At 44.5% G+C, this 21,092-nt stretch overlaps 1 protein-coding gene across 1 annotated transcript in view; it reads left to right on the top strand.

The window, feature by feature from the left end:
• Nucleotides 1-789: 789 nt before the first annotated feature.
• The window catches only part of CACHD1 (cache domain containing 1), a 113,872-nt gene continuing 93,569 nt past the window's right edge, over nt 790-21,092 (top strand). The window contains exon 1 of the mRNA XM_075711086.1: nt 790-1,002. Within this exon, the coding sequence (XP_075567201.1) occupies nt 790-1,002 (213 nt within the window). The remainder of the gene's footprint in view (nt 1,003-21,092) is intronic.

Here is a 21,092-nt window from a genome sequence, read left to right as displayed (position 1 = left end):
CTGTTGCACGATAAACATTTTCTCAAGCCTCGTTGCTTGACGCAAGTCTGCGCTGCGCCGTGCCGCCCGGGGGTGGGTGCTCCGGGTTGCGCGGGGAGCACAGGCACGCTGCACTGCCATTTAAAAGACAAGACTGGGGGTAAAAAAAAAAAAAAAAAAAAAAAAAAGGTAAAAAAAGTTTAAAATAAAGGTAAAAAGAAAAGTTTAAAAAAAAAGAAGTATGCTGACTTTTTAGGAACAGGCTCCCGGCCGACTAACAGGCGCTTGCGGTCGCCGCTGCCGCAGCCCGGGCCGGATCTGCAGCCCGCGCCGTGCCCCCGGAGGCGCCCCCCCCCCCCCAGCCCCGCTCCCCCGCTCCCCCGCTCCCCCGGGCCGGCTCCGCGGGGGCAGCGCGGCCTCCCCGCCGGCGGCGGGCGGGGCGGGGCGGCGAGGAGGGGGCGGGGGGCCCGGCCCGGCCCGGCCCGCGGCACCAGACGCCTCCCTCTCCCCGCGGCGGCTCCGATCCCGGCCCCGCCGCTCCCGCTCCTCCTCCGCTCCGCAGTTTGCGTCTCTCCGTAGCCGCCGCCGCTCTCAGTCAGCGGCGGGGGCCGCGGCGCGCAGGGTCCCCGGAGCCGGGCGGGCAGCGCGGGGCGCAGCGGCCGCCCGCCGAGCCGCCGCCGTCCCCCTGCATGGCGGCCGCCCCGCAGCCCTAGCCGGCCCCCGGGGCCCGGGGCAAGGCGGTGCGGGAGTCGCGGGGCGGGGGGGTAAGTTGGCCGGAGGCGGTGCCCGCGGCTCTCCCGCCGCGGCAGCATGGCGCGGGGCGGCGGGCGGCAGGAGGCCGCCACCGCCACCGCCCGGGGCCGCCGCCCGCGGGGCCGGGGGCCGCTCGGCCTCCTCTGCCTGGCGCTGCTCTGCGGGCTGGGCGCCGCCGAGGCGGAGTTCTCCATCCTGGACGAGGCGCAAGTTCTGGCCACCCAGATGAGGAAACTCGCCACCGAGGAGCTGGGGGTCGTCACCATGCAGGTACGGCCCGGCCCGGCCCGCGCCTCGCCTGGTTTTCCCTCCCTCCCTCTTCCACACGCTCTTCCCGATTCCTGCTTTGCCCTTTCTTTCTTCATTCCTTTCCTTCCTCCCCCCCCCGCCCCGGCTCTTTTCTTCTTTGCAAACTTTCCCTCCCCTCGCGCGGGCCGCCCGGCTCCCCCGGCCCCGCTCCCCTCAGCCCCGGGCCGGCTCCGCGGCGGGAGCGGGCGGGGCGGGCCGAGGGCTGGGGGGCACGGGCGGGCTCCTGTTTTATTTGTAATTTACACAATAGAAGCGGGCAGAAAACGCGCGCACACCCCCACCCCCACCCCCCGCAAGGTCCCGAAGGCCGGTTTGTGCGGAGGGGTCCGAGCCCGGCCCCGGGGCTGAGCCCGCCGCGCTCCGGGGCGGTCGCCGGGCTCGTGGCTCGGTGCTGAGCTGCCTCCCGCCCGAGCATCCCTCTGCCTGCTGGCACGGAGCCGCAGTGAGCCGAGTCCTGCCCGAAAGCGCGCAGGTCGGGGTAAAGAAATGCTTCCCGGGCCGAGTGTGCGTTCGGACAAGTTTATTCAGATGGTCTAATTCGTTTCGGGATTTGGGTGAAGGTGGTGATGAGGAGTTATTTGCGTCTCGGCCTTAGAGGCTGCGTCTTAATGGGGTGTTTTGTGTAGGGACTGGTCGGGTTTGCAGGGTGCGCTGGTACCTGCGTTGTGGCTGTCGGCTACGGACCCTCTCTGGGGGGTTGGAAAAGTGAAATCAGATCCCAAGCGGCTTTCAAGGGAAGGTATGGTCAGTAGCAAATGCAGATTTAAAAGCCTCCCAAATTGAAAAGGAGACACTTTCATAGGATCAGCAGGGGTCTCTACCCAAATGGCCTTTTATCTTCTCTAAACAGGCTTCATTCTCTCACCTCTGAAACATCATTGTGTTGGCCGGCCTCCTAGGGCTGCGTTTTGTCCAGGAAAACACTGAGCTGTCTCTTGTTCTTGATGCTAAGAAGAGGTGGATTTAAATGACTGCACTTAACAAGGTAGATTATTGATGTACTGAATTCAAGGAAGTCACTTTTTTTCCTATGCCGTGCATACGCATGTATGTATTTCCCCTCAAAAGATACGAGCGTAATCCTCTAAATGGTGGAGTCACTGGTTAATGCAAATTAACTCAGTATAATTGTATCGCTAAATATGTTTCTGGTGTTAAAAAAAATCTAATACAATCATCTCAACACGTGTTGCTTTAAAAAAGTAACTCGTAAAAATATACGTGGTTACCTCGCTGTGATACAGTAGCTAACTGTAGGATGAGCCAGGTTTTCTTTCCAAGAATTGTACCGATGATACAAACTCGGGAACAATCTGGATGCCGGTGCACAGGGATGCAGCTAATGTTAAACCTGCGTTTACTATTAGTTGGATATTTAAGGCCCCAAAGTAATTTAGTGCGGTGAAACTGCTAGCTAAACTCTGAAAACCCTTTTCATACTGAGCTCTATTTTTATATGCTTAATATTTTGGCTGCCTTAACTCCCATCAAGCTAATGCGCAGCCTGTCCTTTGCTCTCCCCTGTAACATTATTACAGCTGTTTAAGATTAAAAACCGGTGGGAACAAACCTCCCCTGATTTTAGCAGCTTCTTTGCTGACCTTCTACAGTAGAACAAAAAATGTTATGACATGTGTCACTGCAGCCCGTGCTTCTCACTTGATTTTAGGGCAGAAATTTCCTAAGCCTGCTCAGGCGAGGCTGGGCGTAGCTGGCGCAGAATTACCCTTTTCTCCGCTTGTGCAGGGCTGTTGGCGAGCGGCGGTGGGCCGGCGGGCGCCTGGTGCCAGGCGGTGGGTCGCCTGTGCCGCAGGACCGTCGGCACAGTGGGGATGCTCGGGGGATGCAAACAGGTGCTGTGGCAGGGCTGTGCCTGGGGAGAAAGGAGGGGTGGGGGATTTCAGAAGAAGAGCGAGAGCGCTTTCGGGCTTTAATTGGATATAAATCTAGGGGTGTTGCCCTGGGTTTAGAGGGCAACATGGAGGCAGGCCCCAAATCAGGACCTAGTGAGAGGAAGTTGCGGTAGCTAGAGGAAGGTTTAATATCCCACCATTTAGGAGCTGTGGTTTTATTCAGTTTCATAAATTGTAGGGGAGGAAGCGGCAGGATTTAACGCTTCCCTTGCGCGCTCCCTTCATGCTTTGGTCCTTGCCAGTTGTGGCTCCCACGTCTGCAGATCCTGGTAATAGGCAGGAGGTGGTGTCACCAGCCGCTGGAGCGGGACGTGATTGTGGGAGAGGGCTTTGGAGGAAGGAGAGGTCTGAGCTGGAGGTGGGGAGGAAGCATCCAATGAGCGAAGGAGCAGGTGGAACTGCTTAAATAGAGTGAAGGTGAGAGGTTGGTTTGGGTGTGTTTTGCGCCTGGAAAAGAGGAAATTGTAGACGGAGCCTCCATAAATGCAGGAAGGGAGGATGAGGTGGAGCCTCCAGAGCGGACGCTAGAGGAGCAATGGAAGAGGTAAGAGGAGAACCACGAAATTTCTGAGCCTTAAATGCCTGTGTAACAAATATGGAAGTTGTGAGGTAGAAAATAAATTCGATTTCTGCTGGAGCAGCCATCAGTGCTATAAACAAGATCCGTCTCCTCCGTGCAGTACTTACTTCCTGCGATACATTCTTCTTCTACCAGTATTTCATGTAATTAGTCCAACAGCAACAAAGACTTAGTGTTTTTAATCAAATCGCATTATTTTGCATTGTTGAGAGGAATGAGGTGCGTGTACGTCTGCACTGTAATATAGGCTGAAGCTACAGGAAGAATGGGGATAAGAGAGATTTCTGATGCCAACATCAGTCTGACAGTTGTTTTTGGCACTCACACCACCGCTTTCTATTGAGAGACACTTTCATGAGTGCAGTATCTGACTGTTACCTTTAAGTAACGCTTTGTTTTCTCACCCATGTTAAGTGCTCTGATTTCATATATTAATTTATTCCTTGAATGGTACTGCGTAGAGGAGCTGAGGATAAAGTAATGTATGTGACAACTCGTGAGATGCATCATTCACTGAACGTATTGGACAGCAGTTTGACAGTTTCTTATTTAAGTTTCAAATTGGAATTTGATACACATTTGTATCATAACAGGTATTCACTTAGTGAGAACATGTGTTGGGCGCTGCAGCGCGGAAGGATGTGCAGGTTCCTGGGTGTCTGTGTGTTACCGTCCTGAGTGTTAGTTCTCCAGGAGTGGTTAAATATAGAAAGTGCATTGATTGTCTGACTTCCTCTATTGCACCAATTAATTATTGTCCCTACTCCATTTGACAGTTCTACCAAAACCACAGTTAATGACATTGCTATATGTTATTATGGCATGTATTTCCTTTTACGCATCGGGGTATGGGGTGGTGTGTGCGTGCACTTGCTTGCACACCTGTTTTTTTTCCCCTGAGCAATAGAGGTTCTCCCCAAAGTTAGTCAGTGCTTCTTCCAAATTAACCAGAAAGAGCCGCACTGCGATCTCTTGCTTTTACCTCTCCTGCCTGTGACAGCGGCAGGAGAAGGCACTGGTTCGCGCCGGGGTGCCGTGCCTGCAGCAGGACACAGGTACTGTACCTACAGTCACCCGTAACTGGTATCTTCTTTTTTTGTTAGCTAGAGCACATGTTGACAGTGTCTGTATCGTTACAGGGAGCAGCTTTTGGCAGCAGGCTGCATCCTCGGAAGATGGCGAGCAATCATATCTCCGCTTGCCAGTGTGAGCAGCGGTGTTACTTGTCATTGCTCAGCAGACTACATCTTAACCTAATGTCATAATTCGCAGAGGGCTGGAGCTTGGTGAATGAGAGGCTCGCGTGACAGTCCTGTAATATATTCTCCTGGGCAGAGCTGACGCTCAGCAGTAATTAAAAGCTAAGCGCCCCTTTATGCTAAAATTACAATTGAATTGGTGGTCGTGGCGTGATCTGGTCTGCTGGTAGAGTTTCACCATCCCTGTTACGTAGCTCGTCTGACCTGGTTGAAATTACAGAGTAGGCTGTTGGTTGAAACAACTGAAGTTCTTTGGTTGGGAGGTGAAGGCAGGAAAAGAATAAATCAGTGAGCATTTTGTTTGGTTTTGGTGAGGTTTAACCCTCTAAGTCCACACGGGGCATCCAAGGTGAGGACTATTTTTTGATGGTGTGGGGCAAGGTAACATCTCCGCCTCCAAAATGGGGCTTGCAGCGAGAGTTGAAAGGATTAAGCAATGCTTTGAAGATGAAAAGCATTGTTAAGTGCTTCTATAACTTTCAGAATGCACGTTGATGTTTCTAGCCAGATAGTAACAAAAGTTATAGGCCCAGAGGGCCTTGAGTATTTTTGAAGGCAGCTCTGCCATCTTAATCCTTTACACTTAACTCTGTGAAGGAAGCACAGCCCTTTCTCATTGTCTGTTACTCATCTTGGAGGTTGGAAGAAAAAAAAAATGCACTTTGACTCTGAAAACAGCAGTTTGCTGCTGGTCATTTTTTTTGCTGTTTGTGGGTTTGGGTTTTTTTTATATTAATACTTGCTCAGGTGATACAGTGATGTGTAAAATAATAAACAGCATAGTAGAAGCATCTCCAGGTTGATTGGCAAGCGTATTATTTATTTATTTTACTAATAACTTGTCTGGCCATATGCTTTTCAAGAAGAACAGTTTGTGTGCAGACCAGAATGACATGGAGATAAGGAGATGTCTGGGGGTTTATATGAGGAAGATGCCCTGACACCGTTGTTCTGAAAAATCCACATTCTTTGAAGATTTCTGGGTGATGGCAAAGAGTTGCAGTCACCAGAAATATCCATTTATTTAATCTCTTTGAAGATGAACGCTGACAGAATACAGTATTTTTTTTTTCTAATGGGATGGTCTTCTGGCTAATGAAAGTGGATTTATGACTTAGATGAGATAAATCCCATTTTGAGCTGCACTGCAGGCCATTTGAAATGCCAGAACCATGGTTCTCCATCTCTGAAATCAGGGGTTTCACACATTTCCCCACTTCTTTCTATGGGTATTTACAAATAAATCTGTCGGTGACTGTGAGGTACTTGTGCAGCAAGTGATGTAAAGCACTGCAAGTCCTCCAGCACTGGGTCTGAAACCTGGACCTCTGTGGACCCTCAGCCAAATGACAGCATGGAAAACCGCTTCCCTTTTTTTTTTTTTTTCCCCCTTTTATTTTCAGGTTGTTGCAGGCTTGTGAAGCTGCAATACAGTAGAAAAATGTAAGCAAGGAAGGCTGATAAATGTTTGACTTTTTTTTTTTTTTGGTAAGTTATTATTTGGCAGTAGTGCTCACTTTAGTAATAATTACAGATTAGAAACCAGTGGAGTAAAACCTCATCTGTTTTACATGATTATGCCTTGGTTTGATTCCAGCTACAGCAGCCTTTTTCAAGGCTCTCTGAAAGCCCAAGACTGCAGCAGTTTTTCATCCTGTTCCACATGGATTCTTTTTTTTTTCTGGCACGAAACATTTCAAAAAGATAGAGGTCTTGGTGGAAGGGCAGTGAAAATGGCTGCGCGTAGCAGACGGAATCTGAATTTTTAATTAGGCTTTGAGTTGTTTCTTCAAAATGTTGGGACATCGTTAGTGATTTAAGTCTTGTTGCATTAGCAAAGACTGACATTGCACTTCAAACGGGGAGAATGAAGCTGTCCTGTGCAGATAAAAGTTGCCGAGTGTGGTGCAGCAAGGTGGATTGGAAGATAATTAGCTGTCCCCTGCACTGCTGCAATGAAGGACCCTGCCAGTCGTGGTGGGGACCGGAGGGGTTATTAGCAGCAAGAAATCAGAGTATGCTGTGAAGCCATTGGGGATCTCTCAGCTGTGGCAGCACTGATAACACGTATGTTAAGAAGGTGCAAAAGTAACTACAGCATGCGTTAGCCCATTTTTTTTTCCTGGCTTAATTCAGCAGAGGAGCAACGGTTTGTGCCTGACGATCTGAACGTAGCAGAGAAGCTAGCCCAGCTTGGCCAGGCACCGGTGAGAAAAAACGTAATGCTTATTGTCAAATAAAATTGAGTGTTTCACCTTCTTTCAGACAGAAAGGCAAGATGTATTTGAGAATGGAAGGAAATGTGAAGTATTAAAAGATTTTTTTGTGTGTATATGTTTACCAGTTACTATTTTATGTCCATGGTGAAAAGGAAGTATTCAGTATTAACATTTTTTGTTTGTTTGTTTAACAGCTATTGTTTTCTGTTCATCAGTTGGTGAAAAATTGGCAAAGAAATGATGGGAGCCTTGTCAGTTTGTGTGTGGAAGTGCCCAGCTATAAGGAATTATCCCAAATTTCTGTATGTCCTTTGTCAGAACACTGCATAGTTTGAACTGCTCAGGGCTGGGATACAGGGCTACCTGAGTGTGAGCCTGGCTCTCTGTGAAGCCCGCTCGAGGCAACACATCATGGGTCAGAGCTTATGGAAGCTTTGGTAGGGACCTCAGTGAGGGTTGGATAATGTCCCAGGAGTGATTTATTTGTATGTAGTTGAATAGGAAAATATTAAGTTCGTGGGGTTGTGGGTTTTTTTTTTTTTCTTTTTTCCTGTATGTGGATAATATAGCTTAAAAATTGAAGTTTAAGTAACTTATTTGATATATCAGCCTTCATTTTATATGTCAAAAATTCTGCTGAGGTTTTGACTAATAGCTATACTACCTCTTCTTGTGTCCTAAGCTTAATACAGAATAAAGTGTAAAATTATAAAGTACGGAGACACTGCATTCTGCAGTCATTGCTTTCCTGTAGTTTATTGTTGTTGAATAACGTGCGATGTTAATGACATCTGAAAGGATATCCTTGTACTCTCTTTCCCATGGAAAACAGAGTTTAATAACATTGACATTTACCCAGTGTCTGTTGTGAAGACGTGCCTTTTCTAACATATAACAATGCATGCTAAGTCATTGCTTGAATCTTGCATTATGTGTGTTCTTCCCTGGTACAGATTTCAATACGATACTCTATGTCTAATTTAGCAGAGAAAATCTGAGTTGACTTTTGAAATAATCATGGTGCCACAAGTCAGTAATACTCATTTCCAATCCCATGAAAAATTTTAATGGAGTCACTTTTATCAACTGCCTGTAAGGTCTCTGTAGAGTCTCCCAAGTGATTTTGCAAAAGTATATTTGCACAATTACAGTCATTAGTAAAACCAAACTATTATGTCTCCCTTTACCAGCTTCTCAGCCAGAAGCAGCTGCTAAAACCAGCTTTTCACTAGTGCTGTTTCCCTTTGAGCACGTGGTTTTGCTCAACTTCGACTATGTGATTTGAGGCTGGAACCAGTCTACTAGTAGAGCAGAAAAGTCCCAGTACCTTTTTGAGAAAAGCTGTAATTTTACTTTTAGCAGTTCTGCGGAACTCTCTAGCCAGTGCTCTCTGTCCGGTTTTGGCCATCCTTTGCACATACTCCTGCGTTGCAATAGGAATTTTTGGCTACACTTATGATGGTCACAGGTGGGAATGAGGCCAGGGAAAAAGGCTTTAAAATAGACACATCTGGAAGTTGCCATAAAGGTTTCTAGAAGCTGGAATGTCTTAAGCAGAATTTCTTGTGTGTTTGTCCTGGTAGGGTTATGAGAGTATTTTTGTGCCATTTTTTTGTGGATTTCAGACCAGATTGGGTTTGAAGGTGAGTTCAGCTTGACGGTGACGATATGACTGTATCACACCAAAGGGCTGGGGTGCTCCCACGACCTCCCTGTCTCTGGTTCAGTCCTACTTCTCTTGCTTTCAGCAAAGGAAGTATTAGAAATATTTCCTCTTGGGCCATGCTTTCACCTCAGTAGTAATATCGAACAAAACCTGGAGAGGTGTTTGCGGTGATGGCATGGAGGGGAGAAGGGATAGACTCCCCAAAATAGCTATAGTGGAAGCCTGTTTGCTTGGAGCAAGTCCAGGCTCTGAGCCAAGGCTGGAAAGGGCTCACCAGCCCTTGGGAAGATCGTGCAGAGAGCCAGGAGGACTCTTTGCCTTTTATTTGTTGGAAAATAAAGGAACACCAAATTGTGTGGGTTAGGAGCGTAAGATTTTTATCATAGTAGCGTTTGCTTTTGTGCGAGGGTAGCATTGGGTACTGAAATGAATGGCAAGTTAGCAAAATGTCTTGGTTTTAACCAAATAAGCAGCAATCTTCACCAGTTCTTTCCCAGAAGCCATGTTAGCACAAGCAGTATCAGCTCTGTGATCACTGCATGCTTGTGGCCGATCATCATTTCATCTCCTTCCCCCTTACCACGTGGTGGCAGCTGGGTGTGAGAACCAGTCCAATGGTGCTGCAGCCGCAGGGAGAGGTGTTCAGTGCATCCAGGTGATGGTGTGGCCAGCAGCAACGGTAGAGCTGTTCCTGGCCAGGGACCATTCCATGTCTGCTGCGTATCAGGTCATGTGCTACAGCGTGGGATGGCTCAGCTCGCTGAGGCATCATCCCAAACCTGGTTGCTGCTTTGGGAACAGGAGAAAGCCCAAGTCCTTGGCAGAGACCAGTTGGTTTTGACTTGCGCTAGTACTATTTTGCCTTGAAACAGCAAGGAAGAGAAAAACCAGTTGTGTGATGCTTTTCAGGGTGAAGTAGATGCTGAGATGTTGTATGTGTTGGCAAACATCAGGTGAGGAACGCTTTTTCAGAATACAACAGCCACCTTGGTATGGCTATAGAGGTGAGTGCTTTGTGGGAGGAAATTAAGTTTGCCTGAACTGTTTTATTTCAGTGGTAGCCTATCCATTGCAAATCAACACATGGGCAAGTGCCGATGGAAGACTGGTACAGAAGAAGGTTGTCTTCAGGAGATTTTTATTGTTCTGTTCATGATTAGTGAACTAGCATGTTGTTTGCCCTTGTTTTTTTCCAATGGAGAAGTCATATGGGGTTTCTGACTTTTGATTTTGGAGACCTAAACGCCATTTGGAGGAAAAGAAGGAAGCAGGATCTCTCATCGTTGCAAGGAGTGTAAAATGGAGGAGGAAAGGCCACTTCAACTCTGTGGATCCTAAATTGCAGTTCAGTATTTTGTTAGCGGTGGAGGCTGAAGCAGGCGGGTGGTCTGCAGCTTCAGCTCCCAGTTGACAACAGCCAGCATGGTCAAGCCCTCGTGGACTGGTGTATTTTAGAGAGGCCAAACCAACATTATAGAGGCAGAATTTTTGTGTTGCATGGAAGGCGTACAAAGGATAAAATAAAAGGATATTTAATTTGAGGATAATACATTTACCAATTTTAACAATGAAAGGATATTTAATTTAAATATGCTACACCCGCGGTCTAGGTAGGTAGACTTCCTTGGGCATATTGTTTGCTCAAAGAATCATGTGTAATGTGAATTTCTTAGTTGTCTTTCATTTATTTTGCCAGTGGCTATCCAGGACTGCCAGGTATGATGTGGGATTTATTTCCTTGGTCTGGCTTGGTGGAGTTCAGCTACAGAAAACAGTTTACAGGGAAAACTGCACTTTCTGGTGCAGGCAGGAAGACAGGAATAAGCACTGAGGTTGGCTTGTTTGTCACATTGTCCAGCAGCAGTCAGATGTCTGTTTTTAAAATGTAAATTTCAAAGGCTTTGATCTGTTAGATTAAAATTAGAAAATGTTATTCCTGGATTCTCAGTCTCTTGTGTCTTGCTTGTAGCTGGTCATGATTTAAAAAAAAAAAAAAAATTGGAAAAAAGTTAATATTCAAATACATTGCAGGAGGAGGATGTAAATTGCAAACTTTTCAAACTTTTTTAGCTTTAGATTAGCTTCACCACTGTTGAGGTCATAAGTATGAAGCTAATGTCACTTAAGTAGCCTATTTTCTTTTGTGAGTTACTGCTCAGTAGTGTAGTTTGGGAAAAATTAAGTCTATTTTTCATTTTTTATTTTTGACTGAAATGAAACTATCATTTAAAATTATAATGTTCCAGCTCTTCCTTTTGAGTTCTCTGCTGTTGTATTTTATGTAGCCCTAGATGATTTTGGTAGCTGCTCTGAGGATATGCTTGATGGTCTCAAAGTTGTTAAAATCAGTTAGCTGAAGATCCAGCTGTTCTTGGCAGAGGTACCCGTGCTGTGCTGAGCTCGCTGCTGGGACTGCAGGATTTTTATTCCAAAAGTTGTGTTTGTTTTTTAACATTTTAGATATCAACGTACTGATGATACTGTATTTCCATGAAAACTACTGGATGCAAAGCCAAAATGAAAATAACCCCAACATAACCATAAGAGTAGATAACTAGAGTAGAAATGACTAGTCATTTATTTGTTTGTTAAGAAGTTGAATCTAATAGATTCACCATGATGTCACATAAATAATTTTACCTCCCCCTTCATATTTATGTATTTATTCAGTAAGTTGTTGACTGTAAGTCTAGAAATAGATTTTAAGAAATACATTCTGGTAATTGCAACCTCAGACTTTCAAACACCGCTTTTTCATATGTGTCCAAGAATAGAAAGTCAGCCTCCAAAAATAAGTGAAACCCAACATATATTGCCATGGTTTTCAGTGTTTGAAATAGAGGATTTCTCTTTGAGGAGCAGAGGTGCAGCAGCTATTTTGAGAAGGGAAGAAGACTTGGAGTCAGGACAGAATGAATGCAGACCTGCTATGTGAAGGCTTGTTTGAAAAGTAAGACCTGCTGAGCGTGCTCTCTGCTTCGATTGTGTCGTCTGGGTGATTTATTAGAGCCTGAAAATTCATGCTAAAGAAGAAGAGGAAGACTAAGCAGCTAGAAAGGGATAACACATTCATTAAAAAAATTTAGTAGAGAAATGCATTGTTTTGGGGTTCTTTGAAAATGTAATGAAAGCTGTTGTGTCTTCTGAGCCAAATGAGAGAGCTGCTTTGCTTAGATATACATATAGTGTAAGTCAGGCTTATTCCGCGGTCTTACCTGTTTTTATTAATCCATACCTTCGTGCAGCTTTGATACAAAAGAATGTTAATGTGTGTTCAAGGCTTTTGACCCCAAACCTTGACCCACTGGGAAATGTAGGGGGTTCCCATGAAGTTGTACTTCAGGCTTTCTCGTGCAGACTGAAGGTGCAGCAGAGCTGGGTTTCTGCTGCCTTCCAGCATCACTCCACCATTTCCTGAGCTCTTGTTTGCTTGTTTTGTGTCGGTTTTGCTGTTCCCCGTCTCCTCGCTTTCCAGTACTACCAGCATGCTGGAAGCAATTGCCCTGCCCATCGACATCAGACGAGTACTTAGCACTCCTCCGTGCGATGTGTGTGGGGCTGCGGTGGTCGGTTCACACGTCTGGTATGGCTCACCTCTCCGGTCAGCGCAAGAAATAACGCGATTGTAACGGATCCTCTGAAATTTTGTGCTTGATAGAAGATATACTTGAGGGACTGGCAGGGAGCTGGATGGATGCCTAGGGCTGTGAATGCGTGGACCTGAAGATCTGCAGAGTACTGCCTGCATGACAAAACCCAGCAGTTTTGCAACCATCCACTCTTCCTCTGTGTCCGCAACGAGGAGCTGGACTGGGTTTTTGCCACTGCTGCTAGCGGATGACATTTCATCTTAATACTGAAAACAGATTCATGGCCTTTTGTGGGATTCTTGCTCTGAAATAAGGTTAGAGCTAGTGTTAGCTTTGGGCCCTAAGTCTGATTGCCTGCATGTCCAAAAATATATTTAAAATATTAAGAACTTGCTATATCAAGTCAGTGGGGTGGCAGCGTGGCTAGCTGCAGGTCCTGCAAAGGCTGGTATGTGAAGCTGGCTGGCGTACGGCCATACCCATGCTGGTGAAGATTGTCAACTTGTGGCCTTGCTTTGATGCAGAAAGAAAAAAGACATTCTTTTTTTTTGCCTTTCGGTGGACAGAAAATAACTTGTTTTCTCGCAGGGCTGGCAGGAATTTATATCTACCTGACTTAGTTATTCAAAATTTTCAGAGCTGTTGAGCCCCTGTGGGCGAAGGAAAGGCAGGAAAAAGATGTAGAAAGGGGTATAACTGAGAAAGCGGATGAAGTGGCTGTTTACTGATTTGGTTTAGATGAGAGCAGGAGCAAGTGCTCAGGAATGGCAGCTCACCAGTTCATCCTGATGCCACGATGGAAGAGCAGGATCTGATAAAACTCTTTTTTTTTTTCTTTTTTTTTTTTTTCTTTTTTAAAACCTTCCTATTGCCAACCAGCCGGAGAGCGTTTTAAAGCATTAAAACATCCAAAGTACACCTTCGGCTGTTGTTGCGGGTACCAGACCTATTTGAGTATTACTGCAGAGGAGTTGTGAAGCATTCCCAGCTACTCATTTTAAACCCCGGTTTTCTAGTAATAGACTTAAAAATCTTATTGTGTGGTTGAGTTAGTGACTGAGTCTTCACTTTATAATCTCTTTATAAAAATGTATGCACATTAACAGGACGTATTTAATAGACACACTGCCTAGATGAAAGAGTGCTTTGTGGAAGGAGGCTTTTGTGCGTTTCTGGATCTCTCGGCAATTCCTGCGGAGCTTCCCAAGTCTGGCTGACACCGAGCGGCAGAGGAAAAGACCTTCTCGCTTTCAGCTTGAATGGAGAATAATGGGGAGCGAGATGGGAGTGGGGGAGGGAACCCCGCTCCCCGACGCGGGGTGATTGGTATGGGCACTCACCAGCCGAGCATTTAATGTGTTTAGTTCTTCCTACCCCCAGCTGGGGCTTTGCATTTGCAATGAGCTCTGTGCTACCCTGGCAGCACAAGTGGGTCTGCGTCAACAATAGTGGTTTCCCAGCCTGGTGAAATGGAGACAACTTTTCTCAGCCCAGGTAGTCCCTTTATTTCTGGTTTGGTCCACAGATCAGGTTTGTCTGTAATGGCCACTTACCAGAATAACATTTGATTTTTTTTTTTTTTTTTAATTGAGATCTGATGTTATCTTTCATTTAATCCCTCAGCTGGATTTTGGTATTTTTTTCTGTCTGTGGTGCTCCACAGATTCTTGGCGAGAAAAAGGTTTTCTTTCTCAAAAAATAAAGCTGCAAAGTCATGGATATGTTCAGTTTGACCTGGCAAATGTCTTCATGACAACAACCACCTAGTGGATGTCTAATTAAGTTTCCACTGGCAAAAAGAACTAAGCTTCAGCAAAAAAAATCCTTAAGTTCTCTGATAAAGACATTTCCTTTTGCAGTTGCTGCTAATTCACATGCTCTGTGGGGTTACAAATGGAGAGAGCTTCACCTTAGTCCTGTTGCAAGGACCCCAGAAAATGTATTCCAGTTTGGAAACATCTGAGTGAAGATTCACAGAGAAGATTATTTAAAAAAAAAAAAAAGGAAAAAACAAAACCCACACACTTTAATCAGGATGATGAAGCTGGACGGATGTGATTGGGATCCTTTGGAGTAGGATTTCTAATTTGGTCAGATGGTCTGTCCTGGGTGGGAAAGGTAGGTGTACTCTGTGTATTGAGTTATTTCTGGCTGGTTGCTGTGCAAATGCTGCTCACGTATTTCTAAGAAAACAGCCAGATGAGGAAGAGCTGGGGGCTCTGGTGGTTGGGTACCTCCAAACAGATGTGTGTTGATAGTGGTAACTCTTGCGGTGTACCTCACCTCTGCTTCTTGCCTTGGACCCCAGCCACCTGTCTTCATCTGATTCCTCATAATTTGCTGATGGTTTTTCAGCTGTGGTCACAGCTGGAGACTTCATCATGTCAAGAAAGAGCAAAAGTAGGTCTGTGTCTGGCTTGAGTTGAGGGTCTGCAGGCTTCCCTGCAGGGTAAAGCAGTTGGTTGTGCGGTGGCTGAGAGCGAAAGCTGAGGACTGGGTTACACCCAGATACCTTCAAAAAGATATGAAGGTATTAAATTGGAAAACGTTGCAGAGGAACATGCGTGGCCGAAGTTAAAGTGAATTAGGGGTGAAAGGCAGTGGGCTGGGCTCTCTCTGTGTTCCTGTATGACTTGAAAGTATTTCTTGTCTTAGGACAAACTGAGATATTATGCATTTGCGTCATTGTTGTGATTGAGAATTTTGTCTTAAGAATTGAAAAAAGCTTTTTGAGACAAATCACTCAACACCTTTTTGCCAGCAGCCCCAGCATAAGCATGTAGCATTTCTCTGTATAAAACCAAAATGATCAACCAGCCTGTTAATTTTTGGATGAAGGCATAATCCCTTTCCAGGTGTGCTTCTAAACTGATGTATTTCAGGTGCCACTCACTTTCCTTGATCTCCTCGTGTCAAAGAAAAGATCTTACAGAAGTGACAGTAAGCTCCAAAATCCTTGATTTAATTCCTTCTCTAAGACGAGGCTATCTGTTAAACACAGAGTTAAATGGGGGACTAAGAGGGAAAGACAAAGTTCATTATGTGGGTATATGTGGAACCTTATGGTATCTGTTTATCTTTCCCTCTTTTTTTTCATCAAAACAGAAGAAAATCTGGCAAAGGATTAAGGCATCCGTAAGTGATCCCTTCCCCCCCTCCCCCCATTACCTTTATTTACCACCCATCTTAAGGATAAAAGCTTCCTAGTTCATAAGCTTTTCCATATTTTTTAAGTTTTGAGTACTGGCCTTGCTTCATTAGATAGAATGAACCTGGAATTTCTAAGAGCATGTGGTTGTACTGTGTTAATTTAAAAAGAAACAAGGACTTGTGTCCTGCAGGGCTCAGAAACTTGAGATGGCAGCACCAATTGCTGGAATCGGAAATCAGCCATTCTCCCAGTAATATGGATATAGATAAATTGGCAGTTTTCTACCATAGAGTGTCCCTGCTCCAAATTTCTCCTGATGACAGTTCCTCAAAACCATGTCATTATTAAAATGATCAGTCAGATTGAGATTGATCTCATACGTAAGAACTGTACGTTGCAAGGTGGTGTGAAAGTTTTACGTTCAGAACTTGTGGGAATTAAGTAATTTCTGATTAATATTGGCAGGAACTTTGTCAGGAGCACAGAACAGGGATTTCCCAGCAATCACCCAAGTAGTCTATTTTAGCAGGTTGCATGTGGGCTCAGGATAAAGGTTCATGTTAACATCTTGCTGGTTTCAGATGAATAAACAAAAATACATGCTGCATCGCTGCAAATCTCACCTTTCGCTAGTCCTTCTGTGGACGTGTTGTTGCACAAATGTCATGTTACCTGTAACCTCAAGCAGCTGGTTGAAATTTGTCATGTTTGTGAATTTGGTGTCTTCTGTAAGTTGTTTGGTTTTCTTGGGTTGTTTTTTTTTTTTTTTTTGGTGCCTTTACCAGTCAAGTGCAACTCTTTTGTAATAATGAAATTCAGCAAGCTTTGACCTGTTTTTGCAAAAGCAAGAGGTAATTGAGATTGTTAGTGTGTAGAAGGAGGTATTTGGAGTAGATAAAGCATCTGAAACTTCTGTGGTTTGATAGCAATCCCCTATATAATTATCTAATGCTTTTCTATCCTACTTGCTTAGTGAAATATGTAGAGAAACAAACACAGTGTATGCTGTATGGTAGTACTGTGAACTATAAAAAGCATATATGGTCTGAAAGCTAGAGATTTAAAAAAAAAAAATCATTAATTTCATTGCATATTTGCCGCAGATTGTGTTCTTCACATTTGATCTTCAGTTTCTTTAGGGAAGAGTTAGTTGAACATTGAATTGAAAATCAGGTTTCTAGTTTGGCAGATGAAGATTTCTCATGAAGAATATTTTTTAAATTTTCTTATCAGAAAAAAAACCCCAGTATTATTGTTATTACTATTTTATTTTTGGTGACTAAAAACTGAAACAGGAAATGACCTGAGACACAGTTTCCATGACACCCTCTCACTTGAATCCAGTTTTCAAGAAGATGAAAGGCCAAAGCAGTCTTTTGATAGTGAGCAGCTAATTGCATGGCTGATAGAGGCAGGTTTTTCTATGTGGAAAAAATAAAGGAGAAGAGAAGTGCAACAGCTGTGTTTTGGTACATATGTATAATCCCAGATAAAACTCTCCAAGGACAAGGAAATATAGTAGTGCCTTAGAGAAAGGAAAATTAAGAATCTTTGAAAACATAAATGTGGCTTTTGGGGGTAGGTTGTGTTTAAAATAGAAATCTATTGGAACAAAGGAGTTAATAAATAAATGGGTTTGTGAAATCAGAACAGAACATCTTGCTCCGTGCAAAACGTGGTGTCGGTTTTTGTTTCTGTCTAGGCAAATCCTAAGGAAAAGGCAGGGGATTTTTTTTGCCGTTTCTTTTGCTCGGTATGTTCCTACCCAGAAAGACATGCGGTTAGAGCAGTGTGCAGCCAGGTCTGCTGTCACTGCAGCTCATCTGAGGGCAGTTCATGGAATTCCTCAGTTTTGATCATTGCTTTTGCTCCTCCTCTGATAGTGTGTGTTAAAAATGTCACAGTGTAAAAGTACAATGTAGAAATTTGTCTTTTTTGAATACAGATTTAAATCTGAGAAGCCTCTTCTGCTGATAATGGGGATACCAATCGGGGTGTTAACGTACATGTAATCTCTGCGGTTAACAATAACCTTCCAAGACAAGGCAAAGATGAGAAATATCTAAAATAAAGTGCAACACTTAGCACAAGGACTTTGATAAATAGTTCAAATCTCAGGTACTACAGCAGATTCAATGCTAGATATTCAGACAGTTTTAAATGAAGTTTATTTTACTTTCTGGGACTCGATGCAATATGAAGTGAGTACAGGTTCCCTATATCCATATAGCTGGATAGAAAAAGAGAGTACAGGTCATATAGTCCTGCCTTGTTCATTTTTCCCTCTGCCATTCCACTTAGTTTGGGAACTCCAGATGTCTGAACAAATTATTTCTCCTCCAAAAGTGGGTGTTTTAAGTTGATAAACTTATGAGCCTGTTCCTGATTGGTATCTATTTTTGATTTGAGGGACAAGTCCTGAAGAAATCCTAATAAGTTGAGTTGTAGAGCGAGATGTGACTGATGAGGGTGCAGTTTCCAAGTAAAGTGGTAGGATTTGCTTCTGCTACAGTATCTGTAGGTGTTACAGTGGCCTAAAACATAGGCAGTGCGCTACAATTGATTACTTTTTTTGTTTATAAACTGTTAGTAAAATTGTCCTATCCAGATACTGAAGTGAGAAACTAGGTTCTAAATGTTCTTGTTTTAATTCAATGAAAATAGAAGGTGCAAAGGACATCTTAACTTGCAATCATTGAATACAGTTTTGGATTTACTCCAGTGAAGTAGGGAGCAAGTAACTCTGAGTTGTGGATTCAGACACAGGTTGTGGCTAGATGCATTGGCGGATGACAGCACGTCCAACCTCATGGCTTGCTGCTGCGCAAGGAGGAGGTCATTCTCTGGGCACATGCTCCTTGCTGTATCAGGCCTAGGGTTGCAGAGCAAGCTTATGAGAACCTGCTTTATTTTCAGTGAGGATCTGTCAAACTGACTCATCCTACAGCCTAGTGGCTTAGTTCTAATAGCAAACTATGTATTCAGGAGGGTTACAAAAGCGGTTGAGCTGATCCTGTTTGTTGAGAGGTGAAGGTCTTGCTTGCCCCTCCACTGCCACCAGGCCTGTGGTCCATCCCTTGGGCTCTCTCAGCTGGCTGCACCCACCCGTGCAGTAAACCAGGACTCCTTTCCCCACCCTGAGACTAGCCTGGGCTTTCATGAACGGTTGGATGGATTTTCATGGCTTGCACCTTCTTCAGTCAGTGTTTTTCTGTCCAGATGGAGCAGATAATTGCCTTATCTAATGTGTTTCTTGCCACTGTGCGCGGGTTACACTTGCTTTCCCATGAAGTTTTGAATACCTGGAAGGGAGAGTTGTTGTAGGAATGTTTTGAGGTCACTGTTGTCTTGCAACCTTGTGTGCTCTCTATGGCCGTGTGGTAGCCTGTTGGTCCTGGAAGTGTTTCCAGCTGGTTAGTGCTATTTGCATGCATTGTTTTCTCTTCTGAACTTTTTTATGCAGAACATGCCATCTAGGTTGGCATATTTCAAACTAAGTGAAATAGTCTGGTTTTTATCTCCTGAATATCAAAGCGAGCCTTTTTTGAATGCAGGAGATCATGATCTTATGCTGGAAGCTATGAAAGCCAACCAGTTGCTAGTCTTTCACAAAGACTTCAGTGGTTTGTGAACCTAAAAATCTGCTGCACCATCAGTAAGCAACCAACAGGAGATGGGGTCTGGAAGAATTTGGCGCAGCTCTGGCTGATTGACACAAGACCTTTTCACTACACCATCATGAGCTCATAACTTCTGCAACGGTAAGGAAGCAGCTTACTGTCTGAAAGGGCTGCTTCAAAATAAATAAAACCCTCTAAAACCAGCTTGACTGCTTGTGTTGGGCAGCTCCTCAGCCTTCTCATATGAAGATCTTATTAGGCAACAGCTGTGGTCCTGCTGCCAGTTTTCCTCTACAGACTAAGCCTGGGGGACTGCTTGTTAGCTCCCTGCCTGCCTGTGAGAGAGGAGTGTATGAAATTAATACATGAAGAAAGGGCCGTGGTCTGACGCTGCGGGAATGCAGGTGGACTGGAGTGATGCGCGGGAATTAAACTAACGTGCTAATCGTGCTCCTCACAGGAGGCTGGCTGCTCTGTGCAATTTCAGTGTTTTCTGGTATAATAATCCCTGTGGGTATTCCCCAACTCTTTCCAGCTCTCCCTGCTGATAGAGCCTTTAATATTGTGGTTTATGTGAGAATTTTGGTAAGTATGTTGTGAGAAGTTTGAGAAATAGATAGGTGTTCCCTGCCTTCAGAAATTGGAAAATATTTCTTTATTTATGAACACAGCGTGGCATTTGCTGCTACTCCTGCGTGACAGTACAGTGTCAAGAGTATCATTTCCCAGGAACAGTGTCTGCAGCTGGCAGAAATTTCTGTGCGCTTTGGAATTTTGAAATCCAATCTCGTGCTTGTGCTGTCAGTATGGAGCTTTCTTATGGCACTCCTTTACTTTTCTTTAAAGGCTGAAATTTTAATGTTGATCCCAGAGTATATAGTCAACACTATTGCTCAGAAAATAGTCATTACATGTGCATTGTGAGAGGCTGAAATAAAACACTCAATCTGCTGTTGTACGTGGGAGGCAGAAGGTGGCATGTTCCTGTGCAGCTATGGCAGTCCTGCGGGTCCTGCCACCCTGGGGGATCATCCCTCTTTCCCTGTCCCTTTCTTGTAACAAATCTGTTTTATCTGAGATTAAATGAAATCAACCTGAAAAAGAAAAATGGTAGCAAGATGTTCCAGAAGCAGCAATTTAATTATAATTTTGCAATTCAATGCTAAAGAAAACAAGTATTTCATACAGATGCTGTTGCCAGAGCTTTGCTAAAGTGCATTTATTCTCGTGAGTACTTTATCTGGAAAACGTTTAGCAGGCAGGAAATATAGAGTCTTTTTTGCACCTTTTTTTAATGTTTATCTTCAGAACAGGTGGAACAATAATTGCTTAATAAGGGTGTTTGTCTTAAATGCAGCTATTCAGGAGACTATAGAACAAATAAATTGGAGACTAAGTAAAATACAGTTTAACTGCAGGGAAGATAAAGTTGAGAGGAAAAAATGGGAAACCAGGTCTCATTTTCACTAGTACTGGTCTACATCACTAATGGTGTAAATGCCTTGAGGGGGTTGCAAATGCAATTTATTTACATTGAAAGGGTCTTGTATGCTTCCAATGAAGCACAAATCAATGAGTAAATGAGCATCAGGCTTAAAAACTGCCTGATGGACTTCATATTTTGTGAGCTGTACCACTTGGTCAGTATTGGTTTTAGCAGTCATGTTTTTTGCAATGTGCTGTGTAGTAATTTCTGAATTTCTGCATGTCCAGCTGCATTATGCTGTTTTCTGGATGTCAGATTGCACCGTGCTACCTCTATTGCATGCCAGCGCATCTCTTCATGTAGCAAATTCAGGGTGGAACCTACTACTTTCCACAATGCTGGCAGCTCAGTGGTAGTTAATGAGTGATTACTACTGAACATATAGCGGTCCGTTCTGTGTTGAATGCTTGACGTCCCTCGACATCCCTCAAGCACTACCAATGCCTGTAAGTACCATGTGGGTTTGATGTTGCAGCTGAAGAACTTCAGAGGTTCCTTCCTTGGCTGTTTGCCCCATCTCTCCGCTGAGGTTTGCGGTTAGTGCAACTATTTGTGGGGCTGTAGTAT

Source organism: Pelecanus crispus, chromosome 5 (genome assembly GCF_030463565.1).
Source record: "Pelecanus crispus isolate bPelCri1 chromosome 5, bPelCri1.pri, whole genome shotgun sequence".
NCBI lineage: Eukaryota > Metazoa > Chordata > Aves > Pelecaniformes > Pelecanidae > Pelecanus > Pelecanus crispus.
Note: the sequence above shows the minus strand (reverse complement) of the source record. Positions and strands in the feature narration are given on the sequence as shown.